General features: G+C 40.8%; 1 protein-coding gene across 2 annotated transcripts in view; it reads right to left on the minus strand.

Moving 5' to 3' along the window:
- Positions 1-432: 432 nt before the first annotated feature.
- Positions 433-20196, minus strand: part of GALNTL6 (polypeptide N-acetylgalactosaminyltransferase-like 6) — a 1244620-nt gene continuing 1224856 nt past the window's right edge. Inside the window, exon 13 of one of the 2 annotated variants that reach the window (XM_011959608.1) lies at positions 433-2075. In XM_011959608.1, the coding sequence (XP_011814998.1) occupies positions 1908-2075 (168 nt within the window). In that variant the 3' untranslated portion in view covers positions 433-1907. The remainder of the gene's footprint in view (positions 2076-20196) is intronic. The other variant, XM_011959609.1, reaches the window with a different exon arrangement.

Consider the following 20196-nt stretch of genomic DNA (forward strand, 5'->3'; position numbering starts at 1 on the left):
AAGAATGCTTGAAAAATCAGTAAAGATAATGAAATAACTCTTCCGCAACTATTGGCCTGGTAGTTTAACTAGACATTTTCATTAGGTTTCAGGGAGATAACAAAATCATGAACATGTACAAGAAGAGGCTTCATGTACTGTACTACAGTTTCTGAATGTGGATATTACTTTAGTGGGCATCTCCAGGGAGGCATAGTTTTCTCAGCTACTGATTGAAAATCTCAAGTTAAATCACAGTAAAATCCAGAACCAGCTTTGGTAATAGAGTGAGTCAACACAGCACAAGATAAAAAACACAGGAATACTGCCCAGAAGACATCAGCCTGGCCAGGAGTTAGGCCTTTCTGGGCTTTTATTATTCATCTGAAGAAGCAAAGGGATTGGATCCTAGGAGTCTTCCCAGTTCTAAAATTTAATGCTCTAGATCCAAGATGTTATATAAATTTTTATTAACAGGAAAACCAACTTCAAACAAAAAACAAAAAGAAAACAAAGTTAAAACACTTTTATACTGAAAAAACTTAAGAGATGTGTAATAAACATGATTCTTTTTTCTCGAGAACCACCTTGATACCTGTATATTCTTCCCCCATCCTGATATTATTGAACAGTAAAAAATTGTTTTAAGGATTAATTGTTCCATTTAGTTTTCAGAGCATTCCTTTCTTCATCCCTGAAATATTGTCCCATTAACAGAAAATGGTGTCAGAAACACTTTATTAATGGTAATTCCTTTTATGAGCTTCCAAATAAAAGAACATCATTAATATCAACACTACAAAAGAATGACAACGAGAAAAAAAATAAAAAACAAAAGCAAAACCCAAATAAACGAACAAATGAAACCACTTCTATGCTCCCACCACTGATTAAACAGAATTGAAGTGAACCAAGCCATTTTCACATATCACTTGGAGTGTAGATTTATTTGGGTTTAAGAATCTCCTAAACTAATCACATCAACCTCACTCCATTTCCTTGCTTAATAAAAATTATGACTGGACAAATATCAGACTTTTAAGGTTTTAAAAATAATAGAAAAGTAAAAATAGATTTCCCAGGGAAGTCCCTCTCCTAAATCTTATATGGTTTTGCCGCTTCTGTGAGATCTTTCTTTGGAGTAACTTGAGAGCACAGATTTTTGTTTTTGTTTTTGTTTTTAACTGGATTCATAGAAGGGCACTGAATTAGAAATCCAGTGGATTCAAGGAGCATGAACTACCATAAACAATAAGAAACCTTTGCTTTGAAAAAACAAAAAGGCAAATATAAACGAAAGAATGGGAACACTGGATGTCCATTTCATTATGTAATTGAAGTCTTACATTAGATATTGCACCCTCACTTAAAAAAACAAAACAAAACAAAAAAACAGAATCGTATGAGCACTCTGAAATCATCTGCAGCACTTTTAAGGGTTAAACCTGCTTAACCCATTCTTAGTCAGAGAATGGCACCAAAGAGTACAGCTCACCCTTTAAGCGTGGCTAGTTCTAAACCTGTGATATCCTCAGGTTGTCAGAGCAGTCATGCACTCCGTTTTCACCCCCCTCCCACCCAGTTAATAGGATCCATTCATAGCTACTCACTACTGCAGGATTTGACCTGAGAAATGCTAGGATTTATTAGCTCAGCAGTTGTTTTGAAAAGTCCCTAAATTATCTTTGCCCTTGGCCAGCAAGGGAACTGCTAGTCTCGAGTTCTCAGAAGCAGCTGGTGAGATTCTCAGCCAAGTTCTTCAGATGCAGGAAGTTCTTCAAAACAACCTACTTTGACATGGCATTTACAAATCTTTAAACCAGCCTTCCTGGATCGAGGAAATGTTATTCCTGACTCCTTCGACCCAGATGCTGGCTAAAATTTCATTTATAATCTGTAGGTAATCACTCTTTCTTCCTTCCTTCTTTCTAGGAGCTGGCATGGTGGTTAAGTTTTTCTAAAACAGTCATATTAATGTGTTCAAAAATCCACTGCTGAGTCTCAGAGAGAGGGTCACATCTGGCCATGAAAATCTTCTTCTCTGCGGGGTTGCAATCCATGCAGCTGTTGCTCACAGGATGGAATAATGTTCTGTCCTGGAGGAGTCAGGAAGAAAAGAAAAGACTGTTGTAATATGTGGTGAATGGTTACAACCCAAAATATACAGAAGTAAGATATTTCTGTTTATATTTCAGTATATATTCACTGTGTAAACAGAACAGCTCCCAAATCAAACAATAGCAGGTGGAGCTGCCAATATGAAATGCGAATTTGTAGGATCTATTGGCACTATGTAGGGCCTACAAGCAGGTTCAACTACAGACAATAAATGTATTCATTCACTCATTCATTCATTCAATCGGTCATTCACTTTTTTTTAAAAAAGCAATCCATTCATTTTCTGCTCTGTGGTGAGCTTTTTGCTATCTGCTTGGATTTTGAAGATAATAAGTATACGGGGTTGCTTGTCAAGTAGCCAATAATGTAGCTATCTGGGGAGAAACACATACACAAAAAAAATCATATTTTAGTACACAGTAAATAATACCCCCTGCTCACATGCACACACAGTGACTAGAAGAGTCATAATTCCCACACATTGAACCTCTAATGGGAAAGAGAAATACAAAAGAAAACAAAAAGCAGTCAAAAGTGCTGGGTTCTCAGCTGCCTTTTTCAGAAGATGAATATGAGTTTGGGGACAGGGGGCACACAGGCAATAACTGAATGTACAAATTCAAATTTGCTAGCTCTTGAGCTTCAGTCTCCTCTCTATCCCTTTATTGATATAATGCAGGTGTTCCAGTGCTGCCGTTCTCATTGCTTTCTGCAAAATGGAGGAGGCAACATTCATTTTAAAAAAGCCCCCAGGTACGTGATGCAGATAACAGGCCAGTGAATAAAAAGATACACGGGGACAGAAAGTTTAAGTAGTGAGCAAGCTCATTATCTCAACAAGCTCTGTTAACACACACCCCCTTTTAATTGTGTAAGTGGGGATAAGGTAATGCTAAAAAAAAAAAAAAAAGATTTTTCCTTACTAGTAATGAATTTTATCTCTAATGTTGTCTATAATGCCAATAATACAAGAAAACATCCCCAAATCACTGCTCATGTTTTAGGATCAAGTAATGTTTTACTTAGTTTAGGAAAGGTTTACAGGCTCTGGTTACCTTTATCTGAGGAATACTAAACTTGCAATGGTTTTAGAATTAGGAGTTTCTCAGGCACCCTTTGTAAACATTTCTGGGTTGCTCCTGGATTTTAAGACTCCATCAACCAATATTTAATGTCCTTTTAGGATCCGGATGTTTGCATAGTTAAGCACTGCATGAAGGAAGAAAGAATAAGGAAGGAGAAAGGCAACCTGCAGGCACTTTAGTTTGCCTGTTTCTATTTTCAGTGTAAACAAAGAGCTGTGCCTAATACAAAGGCTTGCTATTCTCTTCTGCTCTCTTTATGAGTTTCCTGAGTTTATTGTGGATTTTACTCTCCTTATACAAAGAGGGCTCCTGAGATCTCCTTGCCATTTTCTTTCCCTCCTGCTTCACTAATTCCACCGGCGTCTGACCCCAGGGAAAGACTGAGAAACTCTCTCCTCAGGGTGGAGGAAGCAGCTTTCAGGAGAAAGGACAATGCGAGCTGCAGCTCACTCCACCAGCCCTTCTTTTCTGGGGCTCCTAGATATTTACTGTCCCAGATGGCCTCTCCCAGCCGCCACTGTGGCTCCTCGGGCAGCAGTCTCCTTCATTATCTTCTCTCTACTTCTCCAGAATCTCTCATGCTCATTCTCCCAGCCCCAGCCACTAGTGAAGCTACATGGATATGTGTTATAATATACAATTATAATATATCCATGTATTATATAATACGTATAATATATGTATTATAATATATATGGATATAATATATTTAGGTCAGTTTTTCGAAGAGCACTCTTAAGCTGTTATAGTCATGAAAATTCTAGGTGACCTGCTACATTCTAATTCACTTTGTTCTATACACATGCACTTCTTGCCCCTTCTTCACCATCTGTATTTTTTTCTGTTGTTACCTTTATCAATAGCTCATGTGGGGCTGGTACCATGGCTAACGCCTGTGATCCCAGCCCTTTAGGAGGCCATGGCGGGCAGATCACAGGAGGCCAGGAATTCGAGACCAGCCTGGCCAGCACGGTGAAACCCCATCTCTAATAAAAATATAAAAATTAGCTGGGCGTGGTGGTACACGTCTCTAAATCCAGCTACGTGGGAAGCAGAGGCAGGAGAATCGCTTGAACCTAGGGAGGCGGAGGTTGCAGGGAACCGAGACCACTCAGGCCACTGCACTCCAGCCTGGGAAACAGAGCAAGACTCTGTCTCAAAACAAACAAACGAAACAAAAATAAAAACAAAAACAAAAAGGAAAAGAAAAAAGAAAAGCTCTTGTGGACTCTCCAGATGAGCACAATTTCCCCCTCAAAACACACGTCTCCATGAAAGTTAAGAAATGAGAAAAGGAGTAAGACATGTTTCTATTCTCTTTTCTTCCCTAGCTTGTGTACCTCAGCATGCATGCAAATGCCAAACCCGACTTTCTGAACATTTTATTTTTTCAAACATTATTTTCTGAGCCATCAACTGATCATATTTTTCCAAATCCCATATTGGAACACATGCTCTGACAAATACAGGTGTACTCCTGGGGTGAACCCAGTCGAGTATGCAAATATACCGCTACCGCGAACCATCCAGAATATATTTTCTGTTATTGTACTTCATGTTCTCATAAAAGTTGAAAAATTGGATTCCCTTCATCTGTCTATGTCTGAGAAGCTTCATCAGTAAAATGGGCGGGGGGGGGAGGGGGGATTAGATAAATCTCTGGAGCCTCTCCTAGTCATAAAATTGAATGAGCATTTTACTCCAAAGGTCACTAGTGACAGAGACAAATGACAGGGTGTCAAACTAGAGACCATCCACAGTGATCGGTAGATCCACAGACTGATGTTCCCTGGTAGGAGACAGAGCTCTGCTCGCCCTTGTCTTGGGAGTGCCCAGCAAGTTCCGGAGGTGAAGCTTCTCGAAGTGCCCTCTGCCTTGCCCATAGCAAGCATTTTCCACTTTTGACCTTGGGGGCTAGCTACATCGTTGCCATCTTTAAGTTTCTACTCAACTGAGCTTGTGAATCACTAAATGTCTTTCCTGGTGCTTTTCCTGGTTGGAATTAAGTCAGTGGATCCAGTAATTATTTTTTGAATGTGGTCTTTGATTCTATGACAGCCTTTCCCTCCTCTGCCCTTCACCTCAGTGGTCACAGCAGTGATGGCTGTAACAGAATTGAACACAGTTTTTTCTGTGGAATAGACTTCTGAGTGTTTCGGTAAGTCTGCTGCTCTTAAACAACCCTCCCTAAAGGACGATAGCTGTTCTTCCTATGCTTTTAACTAGATTGTTCCCTGTCCAGTCCTGGGGCATGGCACGGCCTGTGCTCTGGCTATTCACAGTGTAATCCAGCAGTGCATTTCCCTTTATTACTCCCGCTTTTCCTGGATGCCTACTCCATCTATTTTTGTGTTTTTCTGTTTGTTTGGGTTTTGTTTTGTTTTGCCTGAGAAAATGAGAAATCCTTGAGAGGAAATGCGAAAGTTTGAATCCAGAACTACTTCCTAATCAGTGCTCAATGCCAGTCGATCAGTCCACCCTGGCAAGTGTAGGTGCGCCTTTCCAGGTAGCTCACTGGAAGGGGCACTTCTTTATACCAGGCCCGTGGACTTGATTGACATGTGTGTGACACTTTGTGGCACTCATGGGTTTGTGCTAGACTTTATTAGGTTCCATAGTCCTGTAGGCTCTGAACTCGAAAAGAATGTGTGAGTTACAGAAAATATTCCACAATGGTCATAAAAGAACCAAATGCTAAAGATGCAGAGATAGCAAAATAGGTATATGAGTCCATTATGTACAGGAAGGTGATTCCAAGAACGTAACTACCACTCAGTGGGCAGAGACAACATGGTGCTGGGGAAACACGAACAACATGGTGCTGGGGAAACACGGACAACATGGTGCTTGGATTTGTGGCGTGGGGGATTTATCAGATTTCAGTCCTGCTGTGTAATCTTGGACAATTTTTTTAATTTCCTGAACCTCAGGTTACTTATCTGTAACGTGTAAATGACAGTATGCCTCACATATTTATTTTGAGGATAAAAAGAGTTAATAGACACAAAATCACTGGCATAGTGTCCTGCCAATAGGTAAATAACTAAGTAATAGTGATTCCACCCTCCCTTTCCACTACTTTATTTTTAGTCAGGGAGCGTCCCCAGTTCTAAAAATCAGAATGTACCAACCATCTGGTCTGAGACCAGCTATTCAACACTAAATTGTGTTTTCTGAAGTCCTGGCAAAACAGAATTTTTAAAAATTAGCCTCTGCCTCAGCTGTTATCCAAACTGATGCAATGGTACCTCCCATTTTAAGCAAAAGAATTTATGGAGCGGAGGTGTCTATGGCTCTGAAATGAGCTCTTCTGTGCAATTATGATCAGAGCTTGTATCTGATCTGTGTGTTTAGGTCCTTTGCCTAGAAGGGAACATTAATCACGTCAGTTGAGTTTGACAAATATTTAAGTGACTTTTACTTTCTGGTATATATGAGGAGAGAGCATAGAAAGATAACCTAAGACGCACACTCTGACCCAAGACATAGGGGAGACCAATAGGTAAACAAGAAATGTTTGTAGTAGGCCGGGTGCGGTGGCTCACACCTGTAATCCCAGCACTTTGGGAGGCCAAGGCGGTTGGATCACCTAATGTCAGGAGTTCGAGACCAGCCTGACCAACATGGAGAAACCTCGTCTCTACTAAAAATTAGCCAGGCTTGGTGGCACATGCCTATAATCCCAACTACTCGGGAGGCTGAAGCAGGACAATCGCTTGAACCTGGGAGGCGGAGGTTGCAGTGAGCCGAGATTACGCCATTGCACTCCAGCCTGGGCAACAACAGTGAAACCTCGTCTCAAAAAAGAAAAAAAAAAAGAAAGAAAGAAATGTAAAAAAGTGTCAATGACACTGTAGATGAGAGTGAATAGGATATGAATTAGGTTATTCTAGATTTAAGGAAGAATATATGAAAAAATACATAAAATAACATGTATATTTATGCATCCAATTTATTCAACAAAAGAATGTGTTGGGCACCTGCTATTTGCCAGGCACTATTTTGGGTGCTTGGAATATGAATTTAATGAGACAAAAATCCCTGCCATCCTGGAGCTTGTTTTCTAGAGGTAGGGGTGAGGATGGGGCAGTGGGGCCACAGACAGTGAGCAATGAACATAGTAGGTAAACACATAGCCTGTTCAGAGGTGACATGAAAAAAATTAAGGTGGTCAGAAGGACCTGGAGTGCCAGGGGTGGGGCCGGTGTGAACATTGAATAGAGTGGCCAGGATAAACCTCACTGAGAAGGTAACATCTGAGGAGTCTCCAAGAAGGTAAGTTAATTAACCATGCAAAGGGTCTCAGACCTTTTACCCAGAGGGAATGGCCAGGGTTTGGGTCCTAAGCAGGTATCCACCCTGGTGGTTAGAGAACAGCGAGGAAGCCAGAGTGAGGAGAAGTTGTCAGAGGTGATGGAGGTTGGGTCTTGTGCCAGAGACCAGCAAGTCATATGGTATAGGTGTAGTAAGGGGAAAAATTCCAGACGAGGATATCCGAGAGGTAGGCAGGGGGCCACATCATGAAAAGATGGTGGTACAGTGATAAGGCTTGACTTCTCAAGAAAGTATCTCAGAATGGTCATTGGGAGATTTAAACAAGAGTCACAGGGTCTATAGTTAGGGTGGCAGTGAGGAAGATGGAGGAGGTAGAGAAAGGCATTGGACAGCACTAAGAGAGAACCACCAGAGGCTACCTCAATGATTCAGATTTCAGCTGATGCAAAAACGAGAGCAATGGGGATGAGTTGGGGGTGACCCAGGGAGTGATCTGAGAAGTGAAATGCACTGGGCATTCTGATTAATGAGATGTGGAGGCTGAGGTAGAAGGAGGAGGTGGATGTCTAGAGGAAAAGCCGTATTGAGGCAAGAAATGCAGAAAGAGAAACAGGATTGGTGTGGGAATGATAATGATTTCAGTTTTAGGTATGATGAGTTGGAGATGCTTATGGGACATCAAGGTTTAGATGCCCAGTGAGCAGTTAGATATACACTGAATCTCAGGGTAGCTCCTCTGTGTCAAGTTGGGAGGCTTGAGTTACCCCCTACTATCAATTTCCATGTAAGTAGAAAGATTCATTGTAAGAGTATACATTGGAAGAGGGTATTTCTGTAAGATAGAACTCCTTCCTGTTCAAAGCCTTTTGTGTCTAATATGGGTATGAGGGAATGAAGGTTTGGAATTATGAAACCAGTTTTAATTCTAGTTTTATCTCTGACAATAACCTTTTGTGGTCACTTAGTTTGTCAGTGATTCAGGGTTTCCATCTGTAAAGTGAACGGAGTGGGCAGGAGGGGAGTGGGATGAGACAGGGAATTAAAAGATCTGCTTTCCCACCTCTTAGGGTTGTGCGGATGAACAAGGTTGATATTTGACTACCCTTTGAGCCATCTGGAAGAAAGACAAATCAAGGAGGCTTTTTGTGCCTATTTTTACTGTTGGCATCTGGGAGAACGCAAATAACACCTTGATAGGCATAAAAAGGACAAACCAGTCTCTTTGTCTACCCTTTCCATTTTTTTCTTTGACAGCTAGAATTCCTCACTGGAGGAGAAAATTGGTCTTCCTGCATCGGTGGTTAATTTGGCCAATGAGAAATCATGCTTCATTGCTGGGCAAAGTGGCTCATGCCTGTAATCCCAGCACTTTGGGAGGCCAAGGCAGGTGGATCTCCTGAGGTCCAGGAGTTCAAGACCAGACTGGCCAACATAGTGAAACCCTATCTCTACTAAAAAATACAAAAATTAGCTGGGCATGGTGGCACATGCCTGTAATCCCAGCTACTTGGTAGGCTGAGGCACCAGAATCACTTGAACCCAGGAGGCGGAGGTTGCAGTGAGCTGAGATCACGCCACTGCACTCTAACCTGGGCGACAGAGTGAGACTCGGTCTCAAAAAAAAAAAGAAAAGAAATGTTTCTTAATGCCCTGACCGAGCCCCTTGGTGTGTGTGCTGAGACGGTGCTGGCTACAGCAAACCTTCAAACCCTCCTTCTGCTCGTCTCACCAGCTTTTTTGGGCTGTGGTCAAGTGATGTGCACAACCTGTCCTCAATTCTCCTGAGAACAGCCAGGATCATGAAAAAAAAAAGAAAAAATCAATCCTGATGTGTTAGATCCCAGCTCTGCAATCCATTCAAACACTTCACGCTCTCTTAGCTAAATTCTTAGCATGACCTACAAGGTCTTTTGTAGTCCTGCTTCTGCAGATGTCTGGCCTTTTCTGTATTTTTGAGACAGGGTCTCACTTTGTTGCCCAGGCTGAAGTGCAGTGGCGCCACCTTGGCTCACTGCAGCCTCGACATCCCAGGCTCAAACAATCGTTCCCTCTCAGCCTGAGTAGCTGGGACCACACCCGTGCTGCCACCACACACAGCTACTTTTTGTATTTTTTTTGTAGAGATGGAGTTTTGCCATGTTGTCCAGGCTGGGATGTCTGACCTTATATCACTTTTTTTTTTTTTTTTTGAGATGGAGTCTTGCTCTGTCGCCCAAGCTGGAGTGCAGTGGCTCAATCTCATCTCATTGCAAGCTCTGCCTCCTGGGTTCACGCCATTCTCCTTACTCAGTCTCCAGAGTAGCTGGGACTAGAGGTGCCTGCCACCATGCCCGGGCTAATTCTTTTTGTATTTTTAGTAGAGACGGGGTTTCACCGTGTTAGCCAGGATGGTCTTGATCTCCTGACCTCGTGATCCGCCCACCTCGGCCTCCCAAAGTGCTGGGATTACAGGCGTGAGCCACCGCGCCAGGCCCTTATATTACTTTTAATGGCAAAAACTGCAATTGCTTTTGCACCAACCTAATAGTTCATTTTCTGTTGCACGTATGCATTTCAACTGGCTTCTTTCTGTTCTGAGAAAAACAATACCCTTCTTATCTCAGGGCCTTGCACAAGTTGATCTGGATGTCTGGGGTCGTTTTCTCCATCACTTGCTTTACCTATCTAAAAAGGTAAAAGTCTCCATCTTTTCGGTCTCCATTTAGAAGTTAGTTTGTCAGAGAAGGCTTCCCCACCCTTCTCATCTGGATAGTGCCCAGTGTTTTGTGTTCTCATATTATCCTGTACACTTCCTTTTAGTAGTATTTGTCTGCTTCCCCTCCATACTGAAAGCTCTATGAATAGAACAAGCCCATATGTTTTGCATCTTGTTTCCATCTATCCATATCTCTTCAGCTCCCTTCAGTAAACCTGCCCCAAGTCATGTGAACAAAATAGCTACTGTTTGTCAAACATGTATCTAGGTGTCAGGCAGTGCTAAGTATTCTACCCAGAGTTTCTCTCTCTTTTCTTCCCTACCTAAACCCACTTAAGCAACCTGAAGAGATGGTGAATGTGGACAAACAGGAAGCTAGATTCACTTACTCATTCATTCGATGAATTTGAATTAAGTACCTATTATGTGCTATAGAGTGTTTTAGATGCTGGAAAGAGTGCACGAAAGAAAGCTGAGAAAAATTCCTGCTCTCATGAAATTGGTATTTTAAGATTTAGCTATAACTAAATAGTTAAAATAGTACAGAAATGTACAGTGTAGAAATATGACTAGTTAGCCCATCTATTTCTGTATGCAAACCTATTTGGAGAGCTACAATCAAATCAGAAGTTATCTTGTTGAATGCATGGTATAGTAGCAGCTAACATCAATTGAACTCTTGTTATGTGCTATGCTTTAGGTGCACTTAAATTTTTTTTTTAATTATCAGAATAACCTGCTAAGGCATATACTAAAGTAGATAATAAAGGGAATTATTATCCCCAATTTATAAATGAAGAAACAGAAATTCATAGTAAGAAAGTTGCCCAAGGTCCCAAAGCCAGCATCTACAGTGGGGTCAGTGACTATCATCAGGCCCTGCAGGAGTCAGAGCCTGCGCTCTCTCTCTTTTTTCTTTTCTTGAGACAGGGTCTTGCTGGGTCATCCAGGCTGGAGTGCAGGAGTGCAGTGGCATGACTCACCGTAGCGTAGTCCTGCCAGATTTAGGTGATCCTCTTGCCTCAGCCTCCCAAATAGCTGGGACCACAGGTCTGTGCCACTATGCCACCATGCCCAGCCTTTTTTTTTTTTTTTTTTGGTAAAGACAGGGTTTCACCATGTTGTCCATGCTGAGCTTGAACTCCTGGGCTCTAATGATCTGTCTTGGCCTCTCAAATGCCTCGGCCTCCCAGAATGCTAGGATTAGGAATGAAACGTAACTCAGAGGTTAAGAGCACAGACTGGGCGCAGAGTCTCTGAGTTATAGACTGGGTGCAGAGTCTCTGAGTTATGTTTCATCTCTTTCCTTGGCTAAGCCAACTACCAGTCCTGCTCCCGCCCCACACCTGCTTGATAGGAAAGAATTGTCCTGATCAACAAACACTAATTTTATTTTTTCATATTTCTTATTAACAAGATTCTTTTCTGTTTGACAGTCTAGATCTGGGCAGGCATTCAATTCACAAAGACTTTCTCTTTATGGAAGAGCCCCAGGATAGTCATAATAGAGCCTTTCTATTTCGGAGTGACCACAGAATGGCAGTTAAGTATGTTAGGTAATCAGTAGGAATATTGCTAAGTTGAAATGGCAAAAGTCAGAAGGCCATAACAACCTAAGTGATTTCAGCTGGGTTAGACATACAGCTAAAAATAGGATGGGAAGATAGAATTAATTATTGAAAGCGCAGCTTCATTGCTGGGGCGAATGTATAGTGAGAGTTAGCCTCATTCTTCTTTGACAAGGTAACTGAATTTTCAATTTGCACTGAAATTTTCTCCATAAGGATCGCAACTTCTTAGGATAAAATGACATAAGTCTTCTGTTACCAAAAGGGGCATGTTGCAGACATTGGGCATCTGGTTTTCAGCAAGGTGTTTGAAGAGTTCAGTTTTGTTTTCTTATGGGCAAGCTGGAGAATGGTGGTCTAGAAGATCATTTTACATGAATTTTTTTCTGGTTGAGTAACTTCCTCCAAATGATGCTTATTAATGGATTTTGTTACTTCTACTATATGATAGAGTGCTCAGTGCTTGACTTTACACTGCGATCAACAATTTAGATGAAGGAATGAATGGATGCTGATCCAATCTGTGGTTGGAACAAATTATAGTTCAATTGCTATTAAGTTGAATCAAAATGTTTAAATCCAGGTTGGGATAATTATAATAGGATAGAGTTTAATGGAAAAAAGTGGATAGCAACATAAACGTAAAAGATGACCTGTACAGGTGTAATATTGGAGACATATGTCTGTTTAGCAAAGCAAGACAAAAAGACTGAAATTTTTTCTCCAATACTGAAAGCTCATTAAGAAGCTGAGTGTGTGAAGTTAAGGCAGGAAATCAATCAACTCAGGCGAAATTAACAGAAACATTGCTCACAACAAAGTGTGCTAGAAGCTCATAACAAAAGGTGCTAGAAACTTATTATACTTTCCTTGGTGACAACACCTACAATATTGTGTTCTGAGAATCATGCAACTCTCTAAGACTATCTGCAGTACATTGGGGGAGTGTCCAGGAGATCAAGGTAGGTTCAAATTAAGTCATATGGAGGGCAGTGGCAGGAAATTGGGCCATTTAATTGGATTAAAGACCAGGCAGGTATTTGTTCAAATATTTGGGATCTGTCTTGAGTGAAATGAATTAAATATAATTTGTGTGGTAACCAAAGGCCAGGGAAGAGCTTTCTGGCAATTGGGATTGTCCAAATAGAAATGGGCTGACCTGGGAGAGTGTGACTGGCCAACCTCTGACAACATGTCCAGGATTTTTTAGAGACTTCATTGATCAGAATCAGAGTTGAATTACATGACTTTTAGGTTAAACTTGTAATATACACTTTCCTTATTTTTTGGTTCCAAATCAATACCTGTCCAGAATGATTTAAAATAACAACCTCGAGCCCTTCTATCTGGCATCTTTGTGGACAGGTACCTCTTCATTTTATGAACTGAGAGGCCAAAACCTGGCATATATCATAAGTTACAACAAATAGTCAAATGTAGGCAGATGCCAAGAATTCCACCCACTCACTTTTTAAATGAATGGGATTGTTACACTGTTATCAATTTAGCCTGGCAGGTGCCTTCTTACGTGTACTTCCTGTTTGATGCTATTTGCAAGTCCTTTATCATGAAAGTTAAATTATAAGAACCCCAGACAGCAACTAAGGAAAGTCATTTTAAATCTTTTATTTTTGGTCTTTGGGAGGTTGCATATGTAGTTTTCAGACAAAGAAATGTGTTAACTTTTATCCAGCACAGGTTGGGGTTTATGAAGGCAGGGTTCATACCAATAATTGAACTAGTGGTTCTTTAAGCCAGTCCATGAATGCTTATTTAGGAACTTCATATATTAGGTACTAGGCAGGCCGTATAGACATTTTTTAAAAAGTTCTTGCCTTCAGGTAGTTGGCGGAGGTGAGGGGGTTAAGTATGTATAATATACAGTGTTTTAAGTACAAAGAAGGAAACAAAATGCTATAGGAGTACAGGAAGAGGGGAAAATTCCAACTAGAGCAAAAGGGAGGAGTAGATGAAAGGAAGAAGGTAAAAGTTAGAGCTACAAAAGTGATTCTCCGTCTGACTGCCTATTAGAATCTCTTGGGACCTTTCTAAGAATATCAATACCCAGCCTTCACCTTCTAGGGAGCCTCAGTCAGTCTATCCTCATGCCAGTACGTTGCCTTAATAATACACCTTTATAATGTTTTGATACGTGGTGCTTTCATAATGTTTTAGCACTTTTTTTTTCCTTCTTCAAGATTTTCTTAGCTGTTCTTGTGCCTTACATTTCCATGTAAATTTTAGAATCAGGTTATCAGTTTCCACAAATAAGCCTCCTGAGATTTGTTTGGTTTTGCATTAAATGTTTGGATAATTTAAAAACTGACATCTTCATAATATTGAGGCAGAAACCTTGAACATGACGGATTCCTCTATAGTTTCTCAGAGTTTTCTTAGTGATGCTTTGTGGTTTTCGGCATGAAAGTCTTGCACATCTTTACTGTGATTTATTCCTATTTTGTGCTTTTCATAGTGACCAAATGGAATCACTTTTAAACTTCATTTTCTATTTTTTGTTGCTAGTATATAAACAATTCATTTTCATCTTGGGCCTATGCTAAATGTATTTATTCATTTTTAAAATAGTTTAGCTGCATAATCTTTTGGATTTTCTAAATACCCTAACATGACATCTACGAATAGACTGTTTTATTTCTTCCTTTCTAATTCTTATACCTTTAAATGTCTGTATCTTGCCTGATTACACAGATTAGATATCCTATACAAGGTTGAAAAACATGATTATAGTCAACGTTCTATTTTATTCCTCATCTCTGGAGGACAGCTTTAACATTTCACCACTAAGAGTGATGGTAGTTGTGGGTTTTGGCTATACTTACTATTAGATTAAGTTAGCTTATTTTTATTAGCTTACTTTCTGTATGGCTAAGACTATTTAGTTACATGGTAAAACTTGAGGATTCAACAATGGACCAATGTATAAAAGACCTCTTGGCTTATAATAAAAGTGTCACTTCAGTGCAGTAGGAAAAAATGGTCTTTTAAATAAATGGTGATTAATCAATAGCATGTCTCTATCAGTATATATCTGTATCTATTTCTATCTATCTCTATATGTGAATCAACCCTTATCTTACGTTATACACATAAAAATATTTCAGGGAGGGCTGGGCGCAGTGGCTCACACCTGTAATCCCAGCACCTTGGGAGGTCGAGGTGGGTGGATCAGGAGGTCAGGAGTTCGAGACCAGCCTGGCCAACATGGTGAAACCCCATCTCTACTAAAAGTACAAAAAGTAGCCAGGTGGCATGTACCTGTAATACTAGCTACTGGGGAGGCTGAGGAAGGAGACTTGCTTGAACCTGGAAGGTGGAGATTGCAGTGAGCCGAGATCATACCACTGCACTCCAGTCTGGGTAACAGAGAGAGAATCTATCTGATATATATATATAATTTATACCGAAATGTAGAATTCAGAATTATATACTGAAATGTAGAATATTAAGCAATAATATTTCCAAAGACAACTTGGAAGACTACATGAAGGCTAGGATTTCCTAAACAGAACACAAAATCCATGAAGGCTAGGATTTCCTAAACAGAACACAAAATCCATGAATCATAAAGAATAGCTTTTCATTAAGACACTCCACTAAACAGAAAAAAGACAAGTCACCAACTGGAATAAGATACTGCAATGCATATATCCAATGAGGTACTTATATATAGAAAAAATCCCTAAAAATCTGTGTGAAAAAGCCAGACAGCCCATGTTTAAAAAACAGGCAAAAGACTCAAGTAGGTGCTTCACAAATAAGATATCCAAAATGGCTAACAAACATATCACTTTACAATCACAGAATAAAAAAGAAAAAGAAACTGACAATACCAAGTGTTGGTTAGGATGTAGAGCACCTGGATTCTTGGCAGTGTCTGTACCCTGAGTATGACCCTTCAGGCCTTTCCATTTCAGTGCATACTGGCCTAGACGTCACTGCATCTCTCTGCTTAAGGACTTTCCCTGGTTGTAAGAATAGTTCTGTCTGTAAGAGCAGCAGGCCAGAGGTATCAAGGGAGTTGGGGTATTTATACACCACTCCAGTCAATCTTTGGCCAGGAACCTGACCAAAAAATTGACTCCCTGATGTGTGCTCTATATACCATTTCCAGAGATCTTCAGTAGGATTGAGTTCTAATTGCCTGCAGTGGTACTTGCTTGATAATGCACCCTTTATTGACTCCGATCTCTCCTGCGTTTCATTTCCTCACTCCCTGTCAAGATTTTTTTGGGCTATATACTAAATAAACCATGTGCATTCAAATTCCTACTTTAGGTTGTATATATGACAAAACCCAAATTAAGACATATGCTATAATCTAATAAAATGCTTACTTAAAATGAAAAGGGCATGGGAGATAGCTCTCAATTTTGGAGGGATAACAACTGTCAATATTGCTTGGGAGAGATTGCTTTAATGATGTGGTATACTATGATATACCTTGCCATGATGATCAATGTAAAAAGTGCATTGTCACCAACACAGATGGAAATCTTATGATATGATCAGAAACTGTGCTAGACGTTTTCCATAGTTCATCTCACTCAGTTATCATTATTATATTGGTGAAGCAGTTGGAAGTCATAGAAGCAAAACAACTATTCAAGATCCCCTTACAATTTCAGGATGAATTGGGGTGTATTAAGCCTGAATAACTCTAAGGGCTGATGGTCAGCTATTATATTGGCCAGGTTGTGAAGGATCCAGATGAGTATAGAGGGGCTAAAGCGCTCTATCTTCTACTCAATCAAATGAAGTCATAAAACAGAGGAATGCCATGACCAGGTATTGTGAAACCTCCCTCTGGCTTCAGGACGGAAGATGGGGAAGGGGAAGGGGAAACACAGGAGGGAGGGCAGCCCTGTAGGAAGCCATTGCAATAATCCAGGGGTAAGATGTGAAGACTGAACCAGTCAGGGGCTGGCTATAGAAATGGCAAAGACGGGGTGGATTTCAGAAATATTGGCTGAGGGGGGCAGGTGACAAGTCTTAGTGACCAATGACTGGGGAGGGAAGTGGGTGACAAGTCTTAGTGACCAATGAGGGTTGAAGAAGAGGAAAGACAGTTTCCTGTTTGGTGCTGGGTGAGGACAAGTATTTTTACTGAGGTTGCCTCCACAATTCACTGTTCTTGTAACAGGGGTCCCCCTGGTGGTAAAGGAAAACCAGGAACAGGATTCCTCATCCTGGGTACCTGTTAGTGTAGGAAACAGTTGTGCAACTGCACATAGCCCCAGCATCATAGAATAAGAATGCTCCTCTCCTTTTGTGGTGGCAAAGAGCCACATCTAAAAATAACTAAAAGTGGAGTGAGAGTCGCCGAAACCAGGAAGCAAGGCCCGAAAACAACTTTCATCCACTCAAGCAAGGTGGCTTCTGGGCACCTTCTCTCTCCAAGATCTCTCCATGTAGCTGGGAGGGAGGGGTTGGCTGGTATCAGCGACACTGAATCCAAGGCATTGGGCAACTCTCCTAGGAAATATTGATCTTATTCCTTAAGAGCATGGCAGAGGAATTAGTAGAAACTTCAAAGCCAGATTCACCTGTGTTTGAATCCACATATCTGCTAGTATCAGTTTCTTCCTGTGTAAATTTTACAGAATAGTACCTAACTGGTTATGAGGTTTGAGATAATGTGTGTAAGCATCAGCTCGATGCCTAAATTGGAGACGATGATGATGATGATGATGATGACTTTAGGAAGTTAGGAGATGGCTCACACAGCCTTTTAGGCAATTAGTAGAGAGCTCTGATTGACTCATGAATATGCTTATAAAAAGTGGACGTTCCAGGCCAGGTGTGGTGGCTCATGCCTGTAATCCCAACACTTTGGGTGGCTAAGGTGGGTGGATCCCCTGAGGTCAGGAGTTCGAGACCAGCCTGGTCAACATGGTGAAACCCTGTCTCTACTAAAAATACAAAATTAGCTGGGCATAGTGGTGCTTGCCTGTAGTCCCAGCTACTTGGGAGGCTGAGGTAGGAGAATTGCCTGAACCTGGGAGGGCAGATTGCAGTGAATTGAGACCACACCATTGCACCCCAGCCTAGGCGACAAGAATGAAACTCATCTTAAAAAACAAACAAACAAACAAAAACATCCAAAACTGCCAGAAGCCCCCAGAGCCAAGTACTGCTTCCAAATGGACAAGGTAGCACCCCAGAGAGATTCCTCTTTGTGCTTTTTCTCTTTATGCCTTAGGCATAGCCCTTGGAAAAAACAAGAGGAATTTTCTAAAACAGGTGTGTCTGAATAGGCCTGAGTCATTCACCGAGATGTGATATTTCAGAAACTTTCCATTTTGAACCTTTGCATGTTCCTGATTAAGTATAAATACCTTGCTTGCTGTATAAATACACATGGAGTGTAACCTTTTGCTAAGTCATGCAAGACCAACAGCTACAAGAAGCTGAGAAGAGAGCCACAGCACAATTGAATCTAGTGGTTTCCTTTCACAAATTCCTTAGGATCCTGGAAAGATTTAGTATTAAAGCTCATAAGAGTTTCCCCTTGAAACCACTGCAGCCTGGTTTTTTCTCCCGAGGAGCTCTGTGTATGAGCTGGTCTTATCCATCTGTAAGCTTTTGTAAGCTCCCTAATAAAAACAATTGCATTTTCTTGGCTTAATTACATATTATTGAGTGGTTGGTGTGTCATGCTATAAATGTACAGTAATGAGAAAGGTTCTGTTCATTAGAGACCACAATATACTAAGGAAATGGCAAATCAGCTATTTTATTGATGTGCGCAGAAAGTAACTCCTTAGATGTCAGAATATAATCGTTAGAAAAACCTTACTTTATTTCACCACACACAGGCTGTATCATGTTGAATAGCAAAATAGTTTGATAAGATGAATCATTTATTACACATTTCATAAAGAAAACGGTGAAGTTTTCCTATTGCAGTAATATTCCCCCAGCCTCATTTTTATCAGGTACCATCTTCTGAGCTCCTTTCATTCTAGATTGTTTTGTAGAAGGATATAACAACTGAATTTTTTTTTTTTTTTTGAGATGGAGTTTTGCTCTTGTCGCCCAGGCTGGAGTGCAGTGCAATAGTGTGATCTTGGCTCACTGCAACTTCTGCCTCCCAGGATCAGGCAATTCTCCTACCTCAGCCTCCCGAGTAGCTGGAACTACAGGCATGCACCAACATAATTTTGTATTTTTTAGTCCAGATGGGATTTCACCATGTTGGCCAGACTTGTCTTGAACTCCTGACCTCAGGTGATCTGCCCGCCTCACCTCCCAAAGTGCTGGGATTGACAGGCGTGAGCTACTGCGCCCGGCTCAACTGATGTTTTGTAATTTTGCTGGACACAGCCACAACCTGCCAGCTGTTTGGGTGGGGATGAGATGCAGAATAAAGTTATATAAACAAGTCCACCTTTGGGTGAGTATAGTTTAGGAGCTCATCTCTAAGAGGTGGAAACCAGAATGCTTATTAAGTAAGGGAACAAGTAACATAACCAGTCCTCCCTCTCCCCGCACTGACTCTCCACTACTTTCCTTTAGCTTTCTATAATCTGGGGGAACAATGACCTTGCCTCAGCCACAGGACGGCCAAGTTCATGAATAAAGTAGGGGATATTCCATTTTCCTTATAGCCCGAGGCAACGCTGGCCTCAGAGTGTGAAAAAGCAAAGAGAAGGCACCTTCTCCCTGGCTGAGAAGGCCCCAGCAGGTCCATGGATTTGAGGGGGCAGAATGGAGCTTATGGAGTAATTGCTAATTGACAGCCAAGTTCTATCCCCAAAAGCAAAGAAGTTGAAAAGTAATTTTGTATAGTATTTTAAAAAGTTGTCAAAAGGAAACAATAAAAATATTTTCAAACAATAACTTAATTGCTCTTTATTTTATTAGCTCAATAAAATCTGACTTTATATATGTTTTTGAGTTTTTCCTACCATTCACTGTTAACTTTATACTTTTTGAAACTTTTAAATTCCCCAAATAAATTCTTCTTTGCTACATTTGGGCAGGATTTTGGTGAAAATGTAAATGGGTCACTTTGTATATAAGGATTGCAGCAGTTATATCTACATAGATGTATAAATATTTGTGGAAACATCATTGTCTTAACCCATACGGGTCCCAAGCAAGTGAGCCTGAGATAATAAATGAATGGACGCTATAATCTGTTTGTATGTGTGTTGTGAATGGGTGTTGTTAAAAATTATGCATGTGTGGTTGTGCTTATTGGATATGTGCTTCCTCCTTTTGGGAGTGTTCTGAGTTAAACCTAGACCCATCCCTTGTTCTGGCTCAAAGCCATTTTTCAATCATAACTGATTGTGATGGCTGTACATATAACAAGAGAAGCTAAAAGCTTGCCCCCTTCTATACACTCGCTCTTTCCCTTCTCCCTTGCTGGTGATCTCCTGATGCGTGAGCCAAATGTGTGTATGTATGACTAGGTAAAACTTTAAATCAAAACTCCTTCCTTCCTGCCTTC

This window comes from Colobus angolensis, unplaced genomic scaffold (genome assembly GCF_000951035.1).
Source record: "Colobus angolensis palliatus isolate OR3802 unplaced genomic scaffold, Cang.pa_1.0 Scaffold5, whole genome shotgun sequence".
Lineage (NCBI taxonomy): Eukaryota > Metazoa > Chordata > Mammalia > Primates > Cercopithecidae > Colobus > Colobus angolensis.